The 25,548-nt window shown below is 44.4% G+C and overlaps 1 protein-coding gene across 11 annotated transcripts in view; it reads right to left on the bottom strand.

The window, feature by feature from the left end:
• The window catches only part of svila (supervillin a), a 109,381-nt gene that overhangs the window by 43,451 nt on the left and 40,382 nt on the right, over window positions 1-25,548 (bottom strand). For 10 of the 11 annotated variants that reach the window (XM_083778291.1, XM_083778282.1, XM_083778292.1 and 7 more), the window contains 12 exons: window positions 24,885-24,973; window positions 23,800-23,863; window positions 17,684-17,829; window positions 15,923-16,667; window positions 11,179-12,102; window positions 10,480-10,641; window positions 9,509-9,543; window positions 6,788-6,852; window positions 6,260-6,396; window positions 4,357-4,446; window positions 3,281-3,602; window positions 2,338-2,412 (listed from right to left, as the gene is read on the bottom strand). In XM_083778291.1, the coding sequence (XP_083634417.1) occupies window positions 2,338-2,412; window positions 3,281-3,602; window positions 4,357-4,446; window positions 6,260-6,396; window positions 6,788-6,852; window positions 9,509-9,543; window positions 10,480-10,641; window positions 11,179-12,102; window positions 15,923-16,667; window positions 17,684-17,829; window positions 23,800-23,807 (2,709 nt within the window). In that variant the 5' untranslated portion in view covers window positions 23,808-23,863; window positions 24,885-24,973. Of the gene's footprint in view, window positions 1-2,337; window positions 2,413-3,280; window positions 3,603-4,356; window positions 4,447-6,259; window positions 6,397-6,787; window positions 6,853-9,508; window positions 9,544-10,479; window positions 10,642-11,178; window positions 12,103-15,922; window positions 16,668-17,614; window positions 17,643-17,683; window positions 17,830-23,799; window positions 23,864-24,884; window positions 24,974-25,548 lie in introns of those variants that run through there. The other variant, XM_083778283.1, reaches the window with a different exon arrangement.

Raw genomic sequence — 25,548 nt, 5'->3', positions numbered from 1 at the left:
CCCACGTGACAAAAGCCATGCCAGCACACACCCACCCCCCCCTCTCTCCACACACACACACACAAACACAACTCCAACAGGCCACAATGCATCCAATGCAGACTCCGATAGGGTGCAAGTTCATAACCATTTCACTAGCAGTTCTGTTCTAAATCAAAACAGACTTTGGTTCTTGCATTCTGGGCACAACGTTTTGGAACCGATTAGGAATAATAAAAATAACTTAATTAATTATTTATTACCCAGCAGTAATTTGCCGTGGGTGAGGGTATGATTAGCTCGTGCCACTGCCCAATCAACTGTCACCTCGGGCGACGCAGTAGTTGTGGATAGTGTCTGTGACAGAATTCTCGACAGAGAAGACGTTGGAATTTAACTGGGCACAAAGGAACCCAAACTGCAATAAACGTTGACCTTCTACGGTTCACAGAATGGCTGCATACCAGCAAGGTCAAGGCATCGGCATCTGCCGTGTTCACGGCCAACTCCCTCCCCACACTGTCGGGGAAATTTCAGTGGAAGGACATTGACAGTAATACATCTATAATAATAATACATTTCAGGTGTTGATCAAATGGTATCTTCTTGTTGCCTACATGGCGTTTCGCCTATATGGCGAAACGGAAGCAAATATAATCTTGTCCTGTCCGTCTCCTGACCTTCTCCTTTCCCACTGACTCACCCAGACTGTGGGAATACCAAATAGAACACAAACACCCCATTTGTGGGCGAATGATGAATTACACTCCTCTTGTTCTCTCCTGCTTCAGCACAGAGGTTTCATTCATGGTCATGCCCAGCAGGCTGAAACACGGACAGCGGTGGTATCCACAATGCATCCACGATTCACCACGCATCACTCGTCCCCACCATGACACAGCAGGCTGATGAAGGACGGGCTTACAGTACGTACGGTAAGCCACACGTGTCACTGAATCACACGTTTAAAAGCGTGGGCCATGCAACGATGTATGTACACTCTGCATTCACAAAGACTCCACATTGGCCAGTATGTAACAGACTGGATGGGAGTCCTGCAGCTGTGGCCCTCAAGAGTCCCTTATAGCTGCTGGTTTTCAACACTCCCAGTCTGGGGGGATGATTAATACTGTATGTCTTGGTAGATGAATACTGGGACACACTAAAAAGAACTGACGGCCCGCACCTTCACTTAACCCATTCTGACCTGAGATCAGATTCATACGAGGTTTCCACTGGACACACGCTGGTCTGACGAACCCATTCTGACCTGAGATCAGATTCTAAAAATGTCAGTCGCTCTTCGATTTTTCAAAAATAGCAGACCTACAAGCTCGTATCGCGCCACTCGGTGGCGCGATATGAGCTTGTAGATCTGCTATTTTTAAATAGCTAAAGCATAACATGACGCTGACACCAAAATGGGTGCCCGGTCAGAATGGGTTAATGCGGTCCTCAGGTTAATATCAGAATACTGATGTGTAGTATTGATTTCAACTGTTACAATTCCAAACCCACTTTATTTACTACTTAAGGACTAGTATTAAAATGTTATTGTCTTTTTGTGTCCAATGTAATTATGTTATCAGTTCATAAAGTTAACATAACTATAACTAAATGCATTTAATAAAAAAGGTTATTTTTCAGGATTCCAATAAAAAAAAAAGCAAAAAATGATTCAGGATTTCAATTCAAATATAGCAAAAATAGCTGATCTACTAGTAGATCTGCTATTTCTGCTACTACAGTCCCTCACTCCAGAGGGCATTGTGGCCCTCTGGAGTGAGTGTGGAAATATATTGGCCCTCTCCATCGTCAAAGTTTCCCACCCTGATCTACAGTATATCTTATCTATATTGAGGTTCATTACCAACCCCCTGGGAATTCAGGTACCTTATTGGATCCAAGGAGGACACCAGATTATTATTATTATTATTACCAGATACAGTTATTAATTTCCCAGTAGTATAGAAAATCAGCAGTACAAAGGTGCCCTGAATACCAGGGTTGAAGAAGCCATGCTAAGGTGGGTTTTGTTTTCTCACTTAACCACTTGAGACCCAGCATCCATAAGCCAAAAATAGCAGATCTACAAGCTCACAGCGTGTCAAACACGTTGTGAGCTTGTAGATGGGCTATTTTTGGCGAAGAGATATGATTTAGAGACTGAACAAAGCGGTCCCAGTACGGAGCAAACTTATGTGCAATTAACTAAGTCTACTGGGTTTAAGTGGTTTTTAAAACGGCCTCATCGGTTCGGTTGTACTGTAACTGTATAGGCCTCTGTGGTTCAGCAGTGACTTTGCGCCTGCCGGCCCGGCCGGCCACACCGTTGGCCCCACTGGGCTGAAAGCTTACTTGCAGGTGTTCTATTGGGCTGTCAGACTCAGACAGCTCCTCCTCATCACTGAGGTCCTCAAAGTCTGAGGCCTCCTGGAGCAGAGACAATCACATACACACACACACTGAGCCTTTGGTTCAGACCTGTTCACTTTAACCCATTTTTTTTTTTTTTTAAGATATTTTTTTTGCGGCTTACGCCTTTTATTGATTTTTTAAGGGACAGATAGTAGGCTGACAGGAAACGGGAGAGAGATGGGGGGATGACATGCGGTAAAGGCCGTGTCGGGTTCGGGAGTCGAACCCGCGGCACACCGCGACTGGATCACCAGTCCGGTGCCCAGACCGTTACGCTACGGCCTGGGCCACTTTAACCCATTTTGATCAGATTCTATAAATGTCTTCTACATCCTGACAGCTTTCTGAAAAAGCTATGTTTCTATGTCAGTGGTTCTTCGATTTTTCAAAAATAGCAGACCTACAAGCTCGTAGCGCGCCACTCGGTGGCGCGCTATGAGCTTGTAGATCTGCTATTTTTCAATAGCTAAAGCATAACATAATGCTAACACCAAAAGGGGTTCCCGCCCAAATAAAATAGGGTTAAAATATAGACAGAAGTGTTGAATCTCAAGCTAGCCTAAAATCTGTGCAAGTTGATTTTAATACAGTACCTAAAAAAACGTAAGAAAAAAAAATGAAAGAAAAAAAAACTAAACGATGGTATGGTCCTTTAAATAGTATTCCCTTAAGTGATTTCTCCATAAAGAAATAAAATAATGTAAAGGAAAAAACTGATCATCGATGACATAATGAGATGTATTGTATTTGTACATGGTATAGCATCAGCGTGACATACCGCTAGTGTGCAGAGTTCCAAGTAAACAGGAGTTGAAAACATTCAATTTATTTTGTCCGTTACTTGTGTAAGTAACACAATTGATCTAGTTCCTCCTCCTCCTACCTGCTCCATATCGCCCAGTGTGATTGGCTGGGTCTGATAGCGGGGGTTGGCCCTGCGCTGGCGGAGGTCCCCTCTGGTCCGGGTGACTCTGATGGGGGGCTGCGCCAGGCGGTTGAACAGCGCCATCTTCTCCGCCAGGCTGAGGGCGCAGAGGTCGGGTTCATCCGACACCGGCTGGCTCTGCTCCCCCCGGTTGTTTCTCTTTCCCCCCTCCTCCTCCTCCTCCTCCTCTTCCTCTCGCCTGAAGCGCTGGACCTCCTGGACGTCCTGGAGCTGCCGCGCCTCCCGGGCTGCAGAGCTCTGCTTGGAGGACGCCTGCAGGCTGGGAGGAGGAATGACACGAGACACGAGACTTCTGGTAAAGAGTAAACACGGACAACACATGAGCACATGCAGGCCAGCAGGAGCCATGCAGGCAAACAGTATGGGCACTCATTGATTAATGTGTTGCAAATCGGAGAGAACACGTGATCATCGGGAAGATGCTATTAAACAATACCGATGACATGCAAGGTGAGACATGCCCAATGCAAACAGTGTGGCATAAGTACGTTGCAATAGTAGTAGATGGTCTAACACACATGCACACACAGTCGCACACACAACCCTATTACAAGGCATTCATTATGGAAGATCATTCATAATATACATTATGCTCCACAAACACCATTAGTAGAACAAGACAACATCGCTGACAAAGATCCCCAAAAGGATCAGAATGTGTCTTTTGCATTAATTAATGCAACGGTAAAGGGATTCAGTGTCAGTCATGTAGTCTCCTCCAGTCTCACACGAGGGCGCCAAACAGCCGTTTCCAACTCCACCGAGACCTCATAATACCCAGTACTTTGAGCAGGACAATTAAAGCCTCAGTAATGCCATCAAACACACAAAGGCTATGCATCAAGTGGCGTAGATGTGAGAACATATACATTCAGACACAACAACAACAACAACAACGACGACGACGACGCATTCCAGAGTGAATGTCATCATGTTAGTCACCACTAAAAGGTCCGTGGTGTGGGAGGTCTGGACCCTTCAAACCCATGCACATGTATGTGCCATGTATGTACCTGTATGGGGGCAGAGTACTGCTGACTAGCGTTGGACTAGGCACGCGTGCCACGGCAGTGTGCACAGTCACCGTTTGTGACACGGGCTCACTACAGGGAATGTAGTCGGGCACGAAGACAAAGTCACGCACACACAAACGATGACAGAGAGAGGACACAGCACAGGCGAGAAAGACAATTAAAAAAATATACCGTCTTGCAATGGCATTCAGTTACTGTATGTACCATGGAGGCACAAGTGGTTTCTATAGCCGGACTTATACTTTACTGTACGATGGAGTATGCACATAAAATATAGCCAATGTACTGCATACGCTCACAACGGTGTGACCGCTGTTAACTGGCAGATCTGCTATTTTCGGCATAAACTCTGTCGTACGACAAAGTATGAATCCAGGTTAAATTTAATGTGATGATGTAGTGTTTTTATTAATAACACTAGATCATTAGGTGAAATTGAACCAATTTGTTTCACACTTCATGGTTGAAGGACCAATTCATTAAAAAAAATCACCCAGTGTAGTTCAGGGACTAAACGAACGCCTGAAACCATTCAGATGTTCAACTTCTGGAAAAAAAATCTAATAAAATATTTATTGAATACCAGTGTCGTTCACATCAATGAACGTCAATAGACATTCACAGTCGACGCTTTGAACGATAAATGCAGCTGAAGGAGGAAATAACGTCAATTTGCAGTTCTGTTTCATTTAAGCGTAAATGTACAGGAGCTGTCCACACTGCCATACAGAAACACTGCTCCTACAGTAAATGAAACATGTATTACTTATTACTTTCAGCTGTGTTTAACTGTCAAAATGTGCTTAGATTGATTGAATACTTTTACAGTTTGCAAAAAGTACAGAGGTTACTGTACAACAATCATACAATAATGATAAAAGGATAACAAAGCCCCGAGGGCTTGGGTCCTATGAGTCTTACGACAAAAGATTTTAAACAGTTCCAAAATCCAAAATAATGTTAATTTCATTCAGATCCAGAACTGGGGAAAAAAAGCGATGGGATTAGATTTCAGGCAGACAAAGTGTGGAAACCGAAGACGAGCTTGATGACAGACATTTTAAATATTTACAGGACTTGAGGTGTGCTCAACATAACCTTCCAACCGCAATAGTTCATAAATATTTATCGTGTGTGGTCAACTCTTTTTAAAGACAAAAGAGAGAGTCTCACTCACGTGACACAGATGCCGTCCGCGCCACTATAGATTCAAACCCGGGTTTGAATTACGATTTAATATGTGGTCACATAATAATAAATTATGACCGAACGGAAACAGGAGCGCAAAGCCGTAGTGAGGAGGTGCTGACCACAGGAGATATACAACTTTTGCAAGGGAAAGAGGTCACACAGCTCACAGCCATGCAATAACTTTTCTTTACATTAATTTGACCAACGTTTCAACACAATATAAAACAGGTGTATAGTATAGTGTAGAAACGTTTTTTTACAACAATAATATGACTATTGACGTCAATTCACACGTTTACAATTTAGGACATTAGGCATTTAGCAGAAACTCTTATCCAGAGTGACTTACAATAAGCAAGTTAAACACATCAAATGCACAGTGTTGTGCCTAGAATCTGTCTAAACTAACATTCAAAATAATAATCTTTACATTGAAACTATGTAGGATAACCAGATAAACAATGAACCTATAGCATCTGTCTAAATAGCAATTTTACCCTTGCTGGGGTCTGCATGGTCGTCAAGACTAGGTCAAGTGCTATAAGGGCTAAGTTGGAGAGTCTGAAGAAAAGAGATGAGACTTCAGATCACGGCAGAACATTGGGAGTGAATCTGCCGTTTTAAACTGCAAATGGGGAGTTGGAATGAGTGTGAAGGTGTGGCGAGAGTAGAGAACGTTGCAGAGGCTTACGTGGCAGCGATGACCACCTCCTGGGTGGTGACGGGCTGGGTTTTGGAACGGTCCAGGCCCCGTCTCAATCTCCTCTCCACCGCCACGTTCTTGGATCGCGGCTGTGGGACTCCGCCATCTAAGCTCTTCTCCAACTCCTGGAGATGGGGGCGGTGGAGATGGAAAATCATCAACAACGTCAAATCAATTTGCTGGCGTGGCATTGTGAAATCCATGATCTCGACCGCGGTCGAAAAATGATGATGATTTTTTCATGATATAAAGTAATGTTGAGTATTAGGCCTACATATTATTTAGAGTAGACCCTAGACGATCGGTCAATAGGGAAATCATACTTTGATGTGTCTTGAAGTGGAAAATTGCTGTGGGCTTACACTAACGTCTAGCATGAAGCATAGAGTCAAAGTGGAGGAACGTGTTTTTTACAGTGATCATGCACGCGTGTGTGTGTGGGGGAGAGACAGAGAGAGAGAGAGAAACTGAATGAAAGTTCAAAGGTTAGACCTGTTGTCTGGTGTTGAACCTTACCCTGAAGAGCGACCGCTTGGCTGCCACACTTAGCTTGGCTCGTTCATCCAACTTCTCCTCATCAGCTAAGGAGAGAGAGATACCACAGAGTTAAGGACTTGGAGAGATACCACCACAGAGTTAAGGACTTGGAGACACCAGAGATACCACCACAGAGTTAAGGACTTGGAGACACCAGAACATATACATAAAGCTACGGAGAGATACCACCACAGAGTTAAGGACTTGGAGACACCAGAACATATACATAAAGCTACGGAGAGATACCACCACAGAGTTAAGGACTTGGAGACACCAGAACATATACATAAAGCTACGGAGAGATACCACCACAGAGTTAAGGACTTGGAGACACCAGAACATATACATAAAGCTACGGAGAGATACCACCACAGAGTTAAGGACTTGGAGACACCAGAGATACTTAAGGACTTGGAGACACCAGAGATACCACCGTCCCAACCTGTCATCCCGGGACACCCTCGGGGTTTGCCAAAGACCACAGGGGGAGGCACGAGGCCTTGTCAGTTGCAAACACAACATATTGAAAGAATCTTTCGAATATTCAAAAAACGAAACATAAATATCCATTACACTTGCCGAGCTTGTAGATTCATTATTTTCACAATTCATCGTAGAAAGAAATATATAGTGTGTGAGCACACTTGTGGGGTATCTCAATTGTCAGATGTAAGAAGGGAGGCTCAAAGCTAAAAAGGTTGGGACCCACTGCCCTAAAGCCCAGATGAATCCATAAGGACACTCTTTGACTTATGGGGGAAAAACACACAAAACCGTAAACAACCATATTTCTATACAATTTCTTTACAATTCTTGCAGTGACTATCATCTCATTTACGTTCATCATCCCCTCCAGTAGTGACACCTGGAAATATAGCCTCAAGCTAAACATTTCAACACTTGTGGCTGGAGTCACTGGGACCCCTGTGGACCTAGACAGGTGACTGACCACACACACACACACACACACACACACACACACACACACACACACACACACACACACACAAGCGTGCTCTCTGTCCTTTCAACGATGCTCTAGAGCTGAGATCCTGATTCAATACAGTCTCATCACTGTCAGGCAGAACCCCATATCTTCATAATATTTTCTCTCTTTTGCATTCATCAATGCCCTATTTTACTGAAAATGCTAACATTTGGAAAAATGCCCACAATAAGGACACCAGGATCGAGGTGTTAAGTGATGTGTATTGTAGACAAGTACATAAGAGTATAAAAACATTTTTTCTGACTCCCCACAACATTGTAGCAGCATCAAAAATAATAATAGTGAACAATTGAGATGTGGTTAGGTTTGTCTGTGGGTTTTATACATATCTAAAGAATGAAAAGTATTAATAAGAGCCTGTGACTTAATAATAAATACACAGGTTTTTCTTCAATTTTCAAAAGGTAATGGCATACGCCGAACACATGGTTTCCAGTCGACAGCGACGATAGAGCATCCGGGGTCAGTGTGTGTTTATGAGAAGCAGATGAGACCGGCTCTGCGTTCAGCAGATCTGCCGTGCTGTTATGCTACTGTGAGCACCAGTAATGAGTCCATAAAACCTCTCTTCAAAATGTTGCACTAGCATTAGCCAAAAATAGAAAAGATACATACAAGCTCATGACAGCATTGTTAGCTTGTGGCTCACAACGCTAAGTTTGGCAAAGAGATTTGGTATATGATAAAGCAGTCCAAGTACAGACTACAGAGCCAACTCAGGTTCAGTTTACCAAGTCTACTCTAGAGGGTTTAAGTGTAAAAGAGTTGAGTCCTGCCGTCTCCACCCTCATTGCACCGATTCTTCGAACTTTGATGTGAAACGACTGGAAAAAGGATAAATGTTAATTTACTTTTAGCTCAACTCCAATTTTACTGAATCTCGATGAAATCATGCTGTTTTCATTGGCAAATATGACATAAAAAGCCTAACTCAAATTGACAGTCATAGCAAGATTTTGATTGCTCCTAATGGGGAGAGCAACGGACTTGAACTCATGCTTCCTTCCAAGTGTCCAAGTTGCTCCTTTACACCTGACAGGGGGGAGTTTCCCTGGTTGGGCGTAGCGTGTGGAGGGAACACGTTATTCCAACCAGTTCCTTTCCCCTCCATCAGGCGCTCCGGCTGGCCAGGGGGAGGCAGTTTAGAGACCAGAATTACTGCATGTTTTTGTACCTACCCTAGGGGACACGGGGAGAACATGCAAACTCCACACAGAAAGGCCCTTTCGCCAACCCCGCCTCGGGTAACGGCACTGATGACGCGGAGGAGGAAACACGCCACCAGCACCCACAGCGTCCCGAGCGGGAATCGAACCTTCTAGCTGTGAGGCGACAGCACTACCAACTGTGCCACCGTGCCCCCATCATTTTCACTATGTTTGATAATGGGATGGATAATGGGATTGATCAATAGTCTATTATATTAAATGATTTATCATCGATTATTTCCTCCCCTTTTCTCCTCTACACCAAATCTCTATGCCAGAAATCACCATCAATAGCCGATCTAGCCTATCTACAAGCTTGTACAATGGCTTTATTGTAGATTGCTTGTTATGTAGATTGGCTATTTTCACAGAATGTTCACCTCCAGAGGTGAATTACAATCAGAATTACAATCATTGTGTATTATCAGTCTATACTCTATACTGTAGCTGTATTCATAAATTGAATTTCTTTGTCCTGCTTACCTTCAGTGTTGGCAAGGTCAGACCTGGCACAGGACCTTCAAGATTAGGAGGAGATGGAGAACAAAAGACAATCAATAAACAAAGTGTTAACACACTAATAACATCCATGCAAACCTTACCTTATCACTGGATAAGGTATGGAGAATTGTAGATCAGCAGTTAAAGACAGTACAAAGGGCTAGTAGGTACTAGAGCCAGAGGTGATATTGAGCGTGAAAGCAGCAGTTCTCTCATAAGCAGAAAATGTGTATGTTGCTGATGTGACAGAGTCTTGTTAGGAGGGGAAGTTACGAGCAGGAAATCTAGCGGCCTAATCTGGAGATTTAGACTGCATTACCGAAGAAGACCGCAGATTCTGTACACTCCAACAACAGCTGATTCATTCATTCATTCATTCAAACCCCACTGTGGTCACGTGTGATGTGGTCAATGGCCCAAATACAGAGACCTTTGGGCTTTAAGTTGCCTTCCCTGTTAGTTAGACCAAAGGATAAAAAATTTTTAAAACTAAACCGCAGAGAAAGAGTTTGTGTCTGTAGTAATCTTTACTAGCTTGATGGTCAGACTCTGAGCCTCCAGCTCTTGTGCGCTCAGTCGAGTGGGCGGAGTCTATGGGCTGGAAACCAGTACATTACATAAGTGTGTGACTAACTTTCTCACTGTGAGGGAGACGTAGAGAGCGAGAGAGTTTGTTGAGTGAGTGTGTGAGTGCGAGTGCGTGTGTGTGTGTGTGTGTCTTGACATGCTGGATTGTATCCGATAATACTATCGTCTACCTCAGATTGCAGAACGTACTGTGGAATAGCATGATGCCGATTAGCTTATTGATTAGATCAGTTAATCATAAACCTCAACAGGATTTTAGCTTCTGTATGATTTTCACTGACATGCATGGAAGTGATCACATTAGCATAAGTGTTTCTCGTTCTCTGATACAAAAAACACAGCCATGCATGTTCAGCAAAAAATACCTATCGGTCTCCTGGCGCTCAGCAGAGGTGATGGGCTGCGTCCTAAACCTCTCTGAGGTCTTTCTACTCTCCCCGGGAGAGATATACTGCATGGGCCTGCGGCCCCTCTCCCTCTCCCCTCTCCAGGGGGCTTCTGAGCCCACCCTGTCCACCTCAACATCCCTTTGGGGACCACCACCCAGGAGAGAGACCAAGGTGAACGGACAAGACAAGCCAAAGGGAAAGAGAAAAGACACGACAGTATGGTGAAATGGCGAGAGAGCATAGATCTTTAAAAAATAGAGGCATGGTTAGTTTATTTGTATTAATATTGAACATTCCCAGATCCACTGCAACGGAACCACACCCCTGGTTTTTAAAATCGGTAAGCAGCCGGGGTCATGCTGATTGTTGGCCGTTAGAGAGCGGATTATTATAGTAGTCATAATGCCACAAATACACATGGGCACGCACACACACACACACACAAACAACCTTATGGTTAACCATGAGACAAAGACCACAAACAACCACTGGAACGTGCCGTCTTAAGTGATGAACAGAGATCGTGCAGCAGAATCATTAAGTTCATGTTAATCGCAGAGGATTTAGTCAATCATCGTTAGTCAATCATTAGCCAGGCCATGGTAGGCGACAAGAAGGCGATGCGTGCTCTGTAGAAGCCAGACAGCAGACATTGTTACTGTGTACACCACCTACAGCTCAGGCTTGCGGGCGGCCGGTGGGGTGGTGGTGGTGGCGCTCTCGATGTAGGAATGCCTGAGCCGCGCCACGGAGATCCTGGCGTCCAGGTGGCTCTCCCCGTTACTGAAGCCATCATCACTGGCCTCTTTGTGGTCCTGATGCTGCGCGGGTCTCTGTCTGCGTAGGACTACCATGTCCGTTGTGGAGCCACTTGGCACCTTGTCGGCGGCAGCAGAGAGCTCGTGAGTCTCTCTGGGCTGGACATGGGTGGCGGCGAGGCCTCGCTGGACGTAGATGGCATTCTCCCTCTCTCTGGCCCGGCTCTCGGCCGCCTGCAGGCGGGAGGTGTGTTCTGCGGTTCTGGGTGAAGAATCGGCTTCATCCTCCCACCTGGTTCTGGATCTGCTTCCTCTCGTGAAGTCGTCCTCTGCTGCTTCGGTCTCCCTGCCCTGGCCGAGGCTTCGGGCCCTCATGGGCGCTCCGTTGTCGTCATCCCCCCTGCCTCTACGCGGGTCCTCTGTGCTTCTCTCTCTGCGGCGGATCTCCGAGGGCAGCACTGCTTTCCTGCTCTTTAGAAGGCCTGCTGTCTTTACCTCGTCATCTTCAGCTTCTTCCTGGGTCTGGGGCTGCTGGGGCTGCTGGGGCTGCTGCTGCAGCTGCTGCAGCTGCAGGGCCTTGGGGCCCTGTCCAGTGGCCATGGACAGATAGCCAGGGTGGCCACCAACTCCCTCCTGCACATCAGACTGCCCAGACAAGTGAGGCTGGGGGTGGGAGTAAGCTGACCGAGGGCTCGGTGGGTCCGAGTGGTAGCGTGTGGTAGATGTCTGGGGGTGGGACTGGTGGTGTTGTCTGCGGTACACAGGGGGTTCCATGGCAGGTTCAAACTCAGGGCTCCTCTGGTAGCCATCCTCCCTGGCAAGTCTCTCCCTAACTCGGATTCTTCAGGGAAAGAAAGAGATGGTTACCAAAAAAAAACATACCCCCACACACACACACACACACACACACTAAGAGACCCACACACACTAAGAGACCCACCCACACACACACACACGATAAGTTCCTACAGTAGCTGTAGTATCTGTTGCTGCAGGCCAACTTCCACATCTCTTTCATTTGTAGAGCCGTTACGTAAGGCTATTCTTCTCTCGCTGGCCCGTTGGAGACAAGCCAAGCTGGCGCAGCACGACACACAATCTTTTTTCGGATCTAAAGAGATGACTACGGGATTTATTCCAGCGCCCTTCCTTCCACACCCATTTTTAAACCATCTACCCTTCCTACTTCTGGGCAAATCAGCAAAGCGAGGGACCGAGAGAGAGACAGAGAACAGTTAGTTTAAGCACAGTAACCCGATACAAAATCTGAATAGCCTGGGGGGGGTAAATAATATACACTGTGACAACATTACCACCCGTCTCCTGTGGGAGTGCTTTTGTTTAGTATTTCTTAAACATAGTCAGTGTACAGAGAGAGAAGACAAATTAAGATCAGTATTAAATGGCAACACAGCAACGGGGGGGGGGGGGGGGGGGGGGGGGTGGTCAACTTGCTCCGTGGGAACCAGCGCTTAGGGTGATTGATGATGATGATGATGTCATCAGATGAGATGTCAGGTGAACACAGGTGAGTCTTGATATGCCAAACTAAAGCAGAGCTTCTTAAACTAGGACATAAAACACAATGTGTGTGGTTTTCCTCAATGTCATAATTAATAATGATAATAGCACTCTGTCCTGTAGGACATCCTCAGGAACAGAGCCCATCCATTAGCACTGACAAACGACCCTTTATATAGCATCTTGTATTTTTTTTTATGTTACTTTCAGGGAATTTATGCTTTTATTAGACTGTCCAGTAGAGAGAGACGGGAGATGCAGAGCGAGGAGCGTCTTTGACGCATGTCCAAGGTTCAAGGTTCTTTATTATTTGTCTCCCAAGGAAGAAATTTGTATTAGACAAAGGGCCCGCATGCAATCGTAGCCCTGGGACTCAAACCCATTAAGTAATTAATAGGACGCCAGCATTAGGGATGTAATACTGTAGCTGTAGTGCAGCTACGTACAGTATGCGTACTGAAGACGTGACCTATAGGTGTGTGCATTGGCACTGCCCTTAACATTCAATTCAATACCATTCACCAGCTAATCACAATTTTATATTACTGAACAACATGGCACATTTATCATAGAAGCAGTCAGATATACTGAACAACATATATTTAGAATGATATAATATTATATACAGAATTATAATCATATTATATATATATATATAAAATTACATTTAAGCTTTGATTATTGATTATGTTACGTTGCTGCATCGATGCAGAATCGTGCACGTCCAAATCACGATGCATTGCTGAATTGATTTTTTTTACACCAGTACCGTCCATGACCCACAGTTTGAAAGCCACTGTACTAAGAGACCGAGCCAAATGACAAATGACATCACATTGTAGGCTCTACAGAGCCGAACAGACTTTTATTCGGCTCTAAAACAGGAGTATGAATCGCGCCTTAAATGAACTCGGCTTCACATAAGCCATTCTCAGGCCCATCCCATACGTTTAAGAACCTCTGCTCAGAAGGGTCCATGATGTGTTACGGGGGGGTTCCAGTTGGATCATGGGAGAATGGTGGGTGATGTAGAGAGGGACACACACGGACACACACACACACCGCTGACAGATGGGTGGTACCTGGATGGCCAGTTGATAAGCGACTGGGTGTCGCCTTCAGCATCAGTCTGGAGAAACCAATCACTGCTCAGTTTCACTCCAGCACTGCACCAATGAAAACGTTGCAGGAGACAGCATAGGAGTTATTGTGTATTAGTGTGTGGGTGGCTAACGTCAACGGACACTTGCCTTCGTGTGGAGTACAAGCAGACAAGCACATACTTTCACATTGAGCTCGACCGGTATGATAATGGACTTAGCGAATGGTTGACTACTCCCAAAATGGACGTTGAACTCTCCGACGGGCCATTTTTGTCGTTATTGCGGTACGTGGAGAGATGTCAAACGCAATGAAACAAGAGCAATAAATCTCCCATGGAATGTTCCATGGGAAGAAATGGTGATGGTTTTACGAAAACGATGATCCCCGCCATCGCTCTGTACGAGAATGCACAAGACTACCGTTCTGTACCTGCAGATAGCAGCATATGGAGAGATGGGCACTGGTGAGTCACGACAGGCAACTACGCATCCGTGCAACAGCAGCGGGGCACCATGAAGACAATGCTGTCTGTAGGCCAGGCCTTATCAGTCAGAGCAGATGCTCACTAGAAAGACCTCTGCCTCCAGCAGAACCAGGAGGCAGGTGAGTCACGCTCGTCCTCAGACATTCAACAAAGAACACAGCTGTATTCCTCTCAGCCCAAGAGTGACCTAAACACAGAACATGTCCCACACAAAGGGAGCGTGTGTCAGAGCGAGAGGCATTCATCTCTTCCAGCGGAGAGAGAGAGCGAGAGAAGGAAAAAGGACACAGGGTGGGTAGGTGAGATATGGAGGGAGGAAGAGGAGGATGAATGAAGGTGAAGAGAGATGGACAGACGGATGGAGGTAGAGAGGAGGCCTAGTTGGTTTTGATCAGGTCCAGCTGGGGTTTGTGGTCACAGTTTGAACCGCGGAGTCACACTGAGATGCCCTGCTGTAATAAAACACCCTCCCTCCAACACACATGCATACCAAGACAAGTTATGAAACCTGAGAGACACAGAGCGAGAGAGAGAGAGAGAGAGCGAGAGAGCGCGCGAGAGAGAGAGAGAGAGAGAGAGAGAGAGAGGGGGTCGAGAACAATAACCACATTACTGTGGTTATGTGATGCATAGTGTGGGTTGGGCTCATTACGTAATCATAATTCATTCATTATTTTAAGTGCATATCATGTGCAATATGAAATGTAAGCTTAACATAAAACACAAAAATCATTGTTTATTCATCATCACTGAATTACCTAGACCCTACGTATGTTCATGGGCTTAGATGGGCTTGTCACTCCACATCAGAGTAGAGTGGTGATGTACATGTACTTCGTTTCTAAGCCAAAATGTTAAGTCGCCTATTCTGGTAAATTAGTTGAGTCAGGCGATGTGGGGAAGTTGCCAAATTTGAACGAGGCAATATGCTGCATTTGTAGCCGGGAAAGCAGGGGCAATGGATAGACAGAAGGACTGGCCGCCTGGTGGGTGATGGAGTCAGAGCAAGTATGTCCATCTGATCTGTGTCAACATTTAGCACCAGCAGGGTGTGGAACTGTAGCCTGCCCTGCATGGTCTCAGCTGGGCTGGGTTGGGTATGGGTGGGATGGCCATACCCAAGTGAGAACATAACTTAAGTTCTATGAGTTACAGTAAACTCTTGTCTTAGCTTGTCTTCTTGGCTGTACAAAATGTTGTGAGAAATGTGAGATATATAAAGCGTTTACGTAATTCACAATTAAAATGACTCAACTCTCGAAAGGTCCGGTGTGTTCAGGGCATGACAAAACATGCCATTTTGAGTTGGATAAGATTGCAGCATGCATCCTGCTCTGAAAGATCATCCTAGTACAATGATCAGGTTGTTTGTCCTGGTGTAAATCTACAACATCAATTAAAGACTTTTTTTAGTCTCTCATGAAATCAGATATACTATGTGTGCGAGGAGGTTCTGAGGGAAGAGATGAAACAATCTCTTCTCGACTGATAAAGAAAGGGACAGAAAGAAAGAAGGCACAGATATAAATCAGTGCTGTCCGAGAGCACTCACCCTTGTCTGCTGAGGATGTTGTGGGCCTGCTGTTCAATGAACAGGTCGCCGGGAGAAACTCCGTGTTTGGGTGAGGGCACTGACGGCTGCCTACTCAGCTTGGGTGAGCTGGACGGCACTCCGTGGTCCTTGGAGGGCACCCTGGCAGACGATGACAACGACGGCACCACGTCCATGTATGACGGTGGGTCAGACGGGACCGCCTTCTCCTGTTGCTGAGCCCGGCGCTGGTTCTCCAGGTTCATCAGCCGTTCCTGCTCGGTGACAGAGTCCACCCTGGACCGGGACGTCTCGTGCACAGGGTCAGGGAGGCTGTATTGAGGTGCCGTGCGGCCCGGCCGGGGGCTAGGGACGGGTGCGGTGGTGGTGGTGGTGCAGGAGGTCAGGGTGATGTCTCTCCCCTCCTCTCCCATCGGCTCGGCCCTGCCGTGCCTCTCCGAGGCATCGGCCGCCTTATTGCGACTGCGGGTATGGTGCGAGATATAGTCCCTGTCGGCCTCGTGGTCTAGGGAGATGCCGTAGCGGTCAGCTAGCTGACGGCGCCTCTCCGCCTTGTAGCGGGCGATACGGGCGGCCTTTGACTCCGGTTCTGGCGCATCAGGGGCCGGGGCTGAGCTGTAGACGGGCTCAGTGTGCACAGAGAACTGAGGTTCGGGTCGGTAGTGGGCCCGGGACTGACGCTCTGTCGGGTTCAGATGCACCTCTGGGATCTCCATGTCCTCTGTGCCATAGTGTTGAAGGGTAACTAAATGACAAAGAGAAAGACACACACAGGGGGGGGGGGGGTGGAGAGAGAGAGAGAGAGAGAGAGAGAGAGAGAGAGAGAGAGAGAGAGAGAGAGAGAGAGAGAGAGAGATAGATACATTTTAAATGTTATGAGATTTATTTAAAACAATGGTCGTCGTGAGCCAGATTTGAACCCACAACATTGTGATTATAAAAATATTGCAAACTTAAAGATCTTTCAGTTTTTCATGTGTTTATGAGGTGACAGTACTTAACACTTAGTACTTATCCTGGCACAAATAAAACAACGTACGTTATTAAAGCAAAAAAGTAAATAAAAGAAAATAGGGGCCATGTGTTTGTTGCATATACTGTATAACTGAGTAACTACCAACCATACAACTATGTCATTGAATCCTAAACATTTCCGATAATCTACTGTACCTCTGTATGGTAATACTGACTAACGACTTGTTCCCACTAAGTTCTGTGGTATGTTCCTATTCCGTTTATTGTTTATATTCCCTCTAGTGTATTTCATGCAATCAAATTTGAATCAAAGCAATCATTTTTCATTAATGTATAGTGCAACGGCGTACCCTGAAAAGTGCTCTATAAATTAATCCCGTTTTTATTAACCATAGTCAAGAAACTGAACTGAATGAAATAGCATGTGTCAGCACCGTTTGCTGGCACACATTGCATACGGAAATCCTCGAAATGTACTTGCCATACATGGGAGAAAAAAAAGAACATTAAAAAAATAACACATTGAAGATCACAGAGGATCCCATAGGAATTAATGGACTAAACAGAATAACAGATATCACACCACAGAGCTTAGTGGAGTGGAGGCATAAAAGAAGTCCAACACAGTGAGTGCACTGGTATTCTCACCTCCACCACAGGGCCCACAGGGGTCGGAGGCGCGGATATATAAAACAGTGAGTGCTCTGGTATTCTCACCTCCGCCACACGGCTCACAGGGGTCGGAGGCGCGGTTATATAAAACAGTGAGTGCTCTGGTATTCTCACCTCCGCCACACGGCTCACAGGGGTCGGAGGCGCGGGTATATCGCGGTGTGTCTTCCTCCAGCAGCCGGTTGGCCACCAGGCTGGGCAACACAGATGGGTGTACCTCGCATTCTATCCCCTCCAACCTCCGGGCAATACGCTCCTTTCTGCACGAGGACAGAGGAATAAAACAAACAAACAATTAATCTCAGACCATGTCATCAACGTGGTAATGAACAAAAACAGCTGCGCCTCCTTTAGAGGCTGTGTTGTCAAGTGCAACATTGCTTAGAGTACGTTTTGGCATGCCCCAAAGAGCAGTGATGTAAATAGGTTTTCATTGTGTAATGAGTCCATGGATGCAGGGGGGGGGGGGGTCTTTTAGATGAGTCACAGGGACATATGGTTATAATGTGGCTATATTCATGTAGAAAACAGAAGAATTTATTATTATAACTAAAGATAGCAAAGTAAACTAGAATAAAAAAACAGTACAGTAGTGCATTCCGTGGATGCAGAGGTCATTGTTTTATTGCGTCCCTTAACTATAAACTGCATTTTGGGATTCAAAATGCACCCTATTTTAATCTCTGAAAGAGATTTTAAGTAAATCCCCTTGGAAATTCACCAGCATATAATGTTGATGTTAATGTTCAGTTTTACATAGCATATTCATTCGGATTTAGAAGATCGGGCCTTGGGTCTAAATGGCCGGGAACCTCTTTTGGCGTTTACCCAGGAGGCAAAGGGGGTTGACCTGCATTTGCCATGACCTCAAAGGTTGTCCACCAGAAATAATATCTATGACCCCGTAGGATCACAACCTATATGGACAACCCGGTAAATTTTTTGCTGGAAATCCAATATGGCCACCCCAATATTAGCCCCTATTAGTTATAATGGGGGGTGAATAGGGCAACATTTTAAACTGAGGGATATTTCCACGAAACTTCAGGGGTTGATCAATGATATAAATACGAAAAAAAATTGTATTGCAAGTTTCCATGAAATCCAATATGGCCGCCACAATATGGCCGCCATGATATTAGCACTCAGAATAGGTTTGGCTCTAACTTCTGAACCAGATGAGCTAGAAATGCAAACTTGGTGTAGATTTCATGGTTTCTGACCATGAGAGACTCAATGAAATACCTATTTTTTATTATTGGGTGTGTCTGGACCCTTATTGTGCATATTTACAAGATGGTGGCTACCCGAAATTGTGCTTTACCATGATTTCTACCATGATTGTTGACTGTTTTGGCAAACACAAGCAATATTAATCCATTGGCTAAGATGTATGGCCCAGAAGGGACATATATCCTTGAGCTTGCATATTGTCCATATGGCTGCAAACGTGATTTCCTGTCAGATCCTATGTAGAGTTGTAGGAATGATTTCACATGAAATCAACTTTCCAACAACTTCAGCTTTAGGGCAATCAAAATTAACAAAGAATCAATGCGAACTAGAAAAAGTGCCCTTCTGGGCACAGGTCTAGGACATTGTAGGACATTGCAGCTTGCCTTCATCTGTTGGTTGGATAAAAGGGCAACAAAAGTAAATTAGAGGTAAAACACTTTTCGGCCAGTTATAGCGCCACCTTGAGGCTGAGTTGAAATTGTTCATGTGGCATTTCTTCCTCTGCCTAGTGGGAATGTGCGTGCACAATTTCACGGAAATCACGCGATGTGTTCATGATTTGCAGCATTTTGTTTGAAACTGAGCACTCCTGTGAACTTTGGAAGCCAATCTTAACCAATCAGGATGGAGTCTGAGAAATCTGAAATACCCGTTTCGTTGAATGGCTCTAGAGAGACTGTGTACCAATTTGCGCGATGTTTGGACAAAATCTGTAGGTGTATTGTGCAAAAACTTGTTTTGCACAAAGCGGCCTCCTGGTGGCGCTATAACAGGCCGTTCTGGAAAATTTGGGGCAGAGGTTCATCGTTGGCATCCAGGGAGTGTGTGTGCAAAATTTGGCATGCAAAAACTTGTTTTGCACAAAGCGGCCTCCTGGTGGCGTTATAACAGGCCGTTCTGGAAAGTTTGGGGCAGAGGTTCATCATTGGCATCCAGGGAGTGTGTGTGCAAAATTCTGTGGGTGGGAGTGAAGAGTTTGCCTATACGGTCTTTATATTCACCTTTGTTGTGCTGCCCTGCCTAAGGTCAGGTGTAAAGAATGTATGAGAAGTAGAGGAGTAATGATGGATGCAAACAGGCTGCATGTAAAACTGCGCTAGAAGAAAACATTACGGAAGCACTGCACGAGATCAACATCCTCATCAACAGACTCCATGAAGCCCACAAACAACATCTTGATGATAAGGCTTGCAGCCAGAAGAAGCAGCCAAGCAAAAGCTTGGCTTGTTGGTGCTGCTTGTACTGACTAGCATGCTGGGCAGAGCACTTCAGTGAACACTTAAACAGAGATTCCTCAATTTCCGAAGAGGCAATTGCCACGATACCCCAGCTGAACTGGCTGACCCCCCCACCAGTGCAGAGAGAAGCACTCCAACAGACCACTTCTGGAAAGGCACCAGGAGGTGATGGGTTGCCCGCAGACATCTACAAGAATGGAGTCATGGCACTAGTAGAAAAGCTAACATCCCTGTACCAGGTAATCTGGAAGATGGGTGATCTCCCTCAAGACTTCAAGGACGTATCCATAGTGCATGTTAACAAGAGGAAAGGGGACATCCTGCGATAACCATCGCGGTATAGCCCTCCTGAACATCGCAGAAAAGATCTTAGTGAGAATCATCCTCAACCGGCTCATCAGCCATGTAGCTGAGAATGTTGTCCCTATATCTATAGGGTCCAAGAGAATGGTGATGTATCTGAGCCATTCCCAGTCAGGAATGGAGTGAAGCTCCTGCTGCATCTTGTCTCCAGTCCCTGGCACATGAAGATTTTCTGGTAGCCTTTGATACAGCTACATGATATTGCCTTGTTCATTGACATAGGCCAAGCTGGCTCTGTAGATGGACAGGGGACTGCATTCCCATCACTGAAAGACCATCCATACAGTGAAGGAAGGGATGTTCAACTTGGCGATGCACGTCCCTGCCAGGCATGAATGTCAACATAAACAGAGGAAATGTCAACATAAACAGTAGAACGAAACCAAAAAACCAGAGGGATGTCTTTCTGCAAAGAAACACCCCAGCACAATAATAGTGTCTAATAGAGGGAAATGATGACTAAAATATTTAAATACTTATTTGAAATATAGGCTATATCACCTTTAAGTTAAGTTAAGAATTTAAAGCCAAACCTATTTTCTGGATGCTAGTATTGTGGTGGCCATATTGGATGTCATGGAAATTTGCCATACAAAATAAATCTGTATTCATAATTATCATTGATCATCAACCTGTGAAGTTTCGTGGAAATATCCCTCAGTTAAAAAACATGCCCTATTCACCCCCATTATATACTGTATAGGCTAATGGGGGCTAATATTGTGGCGGCCATATTGGATTTCCAGCAAAAAGAAATACCGGTGTGTCCATATAGGTTGTGATTCTATTGGGTCATAGATATTATTTCTGGTGGACAACATTTGATGTTATGGCAAATGCAGGTATCCAAAAAAGGGGTAGTTTGTCCCCTGGGTAATAGGTTCTGACAGGAAAAGTAATCTCTCTTTTCTTTTTCACGTTTGCAGCCATTTTGACAATATGCAAGCTCAAGAATATATGTCCCTTCTGTGCAATGAATCTTAGCCAATGGATTAATATTGCTTGTGTTTGCCAAAACAGTCAACAATCATGGTAGAAATCATGGTAAAGCACTATTCCGGGTAGCCACCATCTTGTAAATATGCACAATAAGGGTCCAGACACACCCAATAATAAAAATAGGTATTCCATTGAGTCTATCATGGTCAGAAACCATGAAATAGACACCAAGTTTGGATTTCTAGCTCATCTCGTTCAGAAGTTAGAGCCAAACCTATTTTCTGGGTGCTAATATTATGGCGGCCATATTGTGGCGGCCATAATATTAGCCGCATTGATCAAGTTTCGTGGAAATATCCCTCAGTTTAAAATGTTGCCCTATTCACCCCCCCATTATAACTAATAGGGGCTAATATTGGGGCGGCCATATTGGAGATTTCCAGCAAAAAATTGACCGGGTTGTCCATATAGGTAGAGCCATATGGAATCCGTGTTAACGGAATCGCGGACGGAATCGCGGAAATGACCAATAAAAACAGAATTGGAATAAAACGCGGAATATTGCGGAATTGGCCCTAATCTGGGCTGAAATTCAGTTTTCGGGAGAAAATGGAACATGATTCAGTGGTCAGGTTTGTTCAGAAATCAAGTGAAGACGGCCGATTATTATATTTTGTCATAAATGCGCAAAAAAGTACAACAACCACTCTACTCTCATTGAAAATCCGGTAGAGTACGGTTGTAAGGAGGTGTATAGCTTAGCTGCGTGTCTCTGTAACACGGAGGAGGAGTAGACAGCACAGCGCTCGCTCTCTGCCTGCTCCTCGGCTCCCTCCCAGTTCCACACACACGGAGTAAAGACTGCATGTAAAGTCAGAGAGAGAGGAGTAGAGGACCAGGTCTAGGAGCAATACTAACCTTGTAACCATAAGCATTGCTGTTTTCATCTTGCATTAACAAAAATAAAATCCACACTGAGAGGGACAGAAGGTGTAAGTGGTAGAACTACAAGGCTACATTAGCCAACGCTAGCTCCTATGCTAACGCTGCAAACTTAACTGTGTGTGTGTGTGTGTGTGTGTGTGTGTGTGTGTGTGTGTGTGTGTGTGTGTGTGTGTGTGCGCGCGTGCGTGGGTGCGTGCATGCATGCGAGTCAACTGAATGTTTTCTAAAAGGACAACTTTTCCCCCCATCCTGACCAGCCTATTATTATTATTGCATTTTGGCTGTGTGCAACTAACTGCAAGCCAATGAAGAATGAACCAATCAGTAGCATTGTCAGTATTTGTCTTAATTTCTAATTCATATTTATTTAGTTGACAATAATTTAACTGTAGGCCAGTGTTTTGAGACATACAAGGCTATTGTCTTGTATTGCTATAAAATGATGTGGCAAATTTAAGTGGTGGAGTAAAAACAACAAGGTCACATGGCTTTGGGGAGTTTGGGCAGCAGATCTACAAGCTCTCAACATGTCATGCTGCAATGTGCTGTGGGCTTGTAGATCACCAATTTGGATAAATAAACTGATTATTTTTCCATGATTAAAAAGAAAATGTTTTAAGCCTGTGCCTGCACCTCATACAGCACTATGTTCCATATTCTGCTACAGTACATGTTTGCACTTTAATTAAATTAAAGCTGCATTTGATAGGGGGTTGTTACTGAAAATGATGTTGGTGCTTCTTGCACTAACTTTTTATAAGCAATAAATGTTCTCCAATGCATTTAAAGGAATTATTGTGTTAGAATGTATGTTACTGTAAAAAAAAAAGGTTTTACTTAAATTAATATTGGTTATATCGGGCTTTTTGAATCTCCACTAATCGGTAATGGAAATATCGGCCAAAAACCATATCGGTCGATCACTAATTTATTTTTTCCCGGTAAAGAAATTGCATAAAAAGCAAAAAAACGAATTCAGAAATATTAAAACGGAAAAAACGGAATTTGGGAAAAAATAAAACGGAATTGGGAAAATAATAAAACGGATTTCATATGGCTCTACATATAGGTTGTGATCCTACGATAGATATAGATATTATTTCTGGTGGACAACCTTTGAGGTCATGGCAAATGCAGGTTTCCTAAAAAAAGGGTGGTTTGCCCCCTGGGTAGTTAGCATTATGTTATGCTTTAGCTATTGAAAAATAGCAGATCTACAAGCTGTAGGTCTGCTATTTTTGAAAAATCGAAGAACGACTGACATAGAAACATAGCTTTTTCAGAAAACTGTCAAGACATTTTTAGAATCTGATCTCAGGTCAAAATGGGTTAATCATCAATCACGTCCACCTTCGAATGCTACTTAATGGAATTCCAAATAACAGGAAAATGCAGAGATTTCTGTCAACACATTTGCCTACTGTTGTGCATAGTTGTGATGCAGACAGATCACACTGACAGCCATGCGTAAAACCCTGCATTGTACGACATTTATCCTCATCCTCTTACCTGTTCATCTCCCAATCGCTTGAGCTTGTAGTTATGCCTTCAAACCGCTTCCGTAATTCTGAGACTGGAAAAGAATAAATAAAACATGTGCTGCTATAACAACCAGAAAGATAAATAGTATTTGTTGTATCCCGAGTCAAGATGTAGTACATTATACTATTGTATCCCGAATAAGCCAAGTACTGTACATTTTCTGTCCCAATATCTAATGTAATCTAATCCAGTGGTTCCCAAAGTGGGGTCCGGGGACCCCCAGGGGTACTTGAGGGACTTCCAGAGGGGACCCATGCTAAATGATGATTTGGAACCAAATGGACCCTTATGGGTCTGTAACTCTGAGAGCGTACAAATGGAACCAAATGGACCCATTCCATTTGTACACTCTCATAGTTAAATTAGCATTGATTTTACAATATAAATTGGGGGTCCCAGAGATTAAAAAAAATCATTAAATGGGGGTTCGTAGACTAATGCAGGTCATACTGAGGGGTCCTTGAAATTAAACGGGTTGAGCCATAAAAGCTAGAGCCATAAAAATCTTCCCTGGCATATCTTTTCAAATGGGGGTCTGCAGGCTGATTAGTGTCAATTTGGGGGTCCTTGGCATGAAAAAGTTTGGGAACCACTGATTCTAATTTCTAATCTATACTGTACTCTGAACTACACCGAGCTGTATAATCGTTTCACAGAGTTCTGCGACAACTTCAGGCTAACAAGTCAAGTCACGAGTCTCCAGATCTGCCCATGCATGCTGTATCCACAGTATTTGTGTTCAGTAATGAGTAGAATTTATCATCATGGGTGCATAGCAACCCACATACTCAGCTCCTCAGCCCACTAATGCACGTTCCTTACAAATGGGGCACCATTAAAAATCACACCAGTGTGAACTGAGTGGTGCAACTCCCGTCTATTGGTTCTCTGTATCGTACCAATTTGTATCGTCCAATTTCTTCTCTGTATCGTTCCAATTTCACGCATGCGCACACCACTCATGCTCATGACAACATACAGACACACACACACACACACACACACAGCATGGGTCATGTGTGAGCAAGCAGAACCAAAAAGCCCTGACTCACCTTTGGGGAGGTTGGTCAGGACAGTGACATCTATATCCTTGGTGTTTTTGGCTGGATCGTCTTTCTCTTCAAATGAGAACTCTTTAAAGCTGAGGAGGGCAGGAAGAGGAGAAAATAAATAGCTCTTACTGAAACAGTGCTGAGCTTCTGGGAAGCAGGATTCACTTATAGAATGAAAATATAAAGCAATTATTGGTAAGGGCTCATTGACTTTTGACTCTTTTTTTAATTCCTGCAATCTGAAGAATTGTCATTAAAGTCATTAAAAAAAACATTTGAGAGAAATAAATGTTTCTGGAAGCAGCTTCAGCTTGATGGATGTTCAAGAATCCACTAAATGGACCAGTTAGTTTTGGAGAAAGCCGTTAAAACAAGATATCACTCATTCAAATAAGCACACAGTGTTCACTTTAGAAACCAATTGAAAGTATTACTCTAAACTGCATTGAGTCTCGGGTTTTGCAGGACACACACACACACACACACACACACACACACACACACACACACTCCAGATTGGAATACAAAACCACAACCAGAGTTATTATGATACATTTATAAAACTCAATGAAATGGTCAATTAAAGTAATGGTCATCGTGGTGGTGGGGGTGGGCATTACTTTGTGGCCTTAAAATCTGGCATGTGTAAGCCCTATCTGATGAT

This window comes from Protomyctophum parallelum, assembly GCF_964188405.1.
Source record: "Protomyctophum parallelum genome assembly, chromosome: 12".
Lineage (NCBI taxonomy): Eukaryota > Metazoa > Chordata > Actinopteri > Myctophiformes > Myctophidae > Protomyctophum > Protomyctophum parallelum.
The sequence above is the reverse complement of the archived record's forward strand: the minus strand, read 5'-3'. Positions and strand labels throughout refer to the sequence as shown.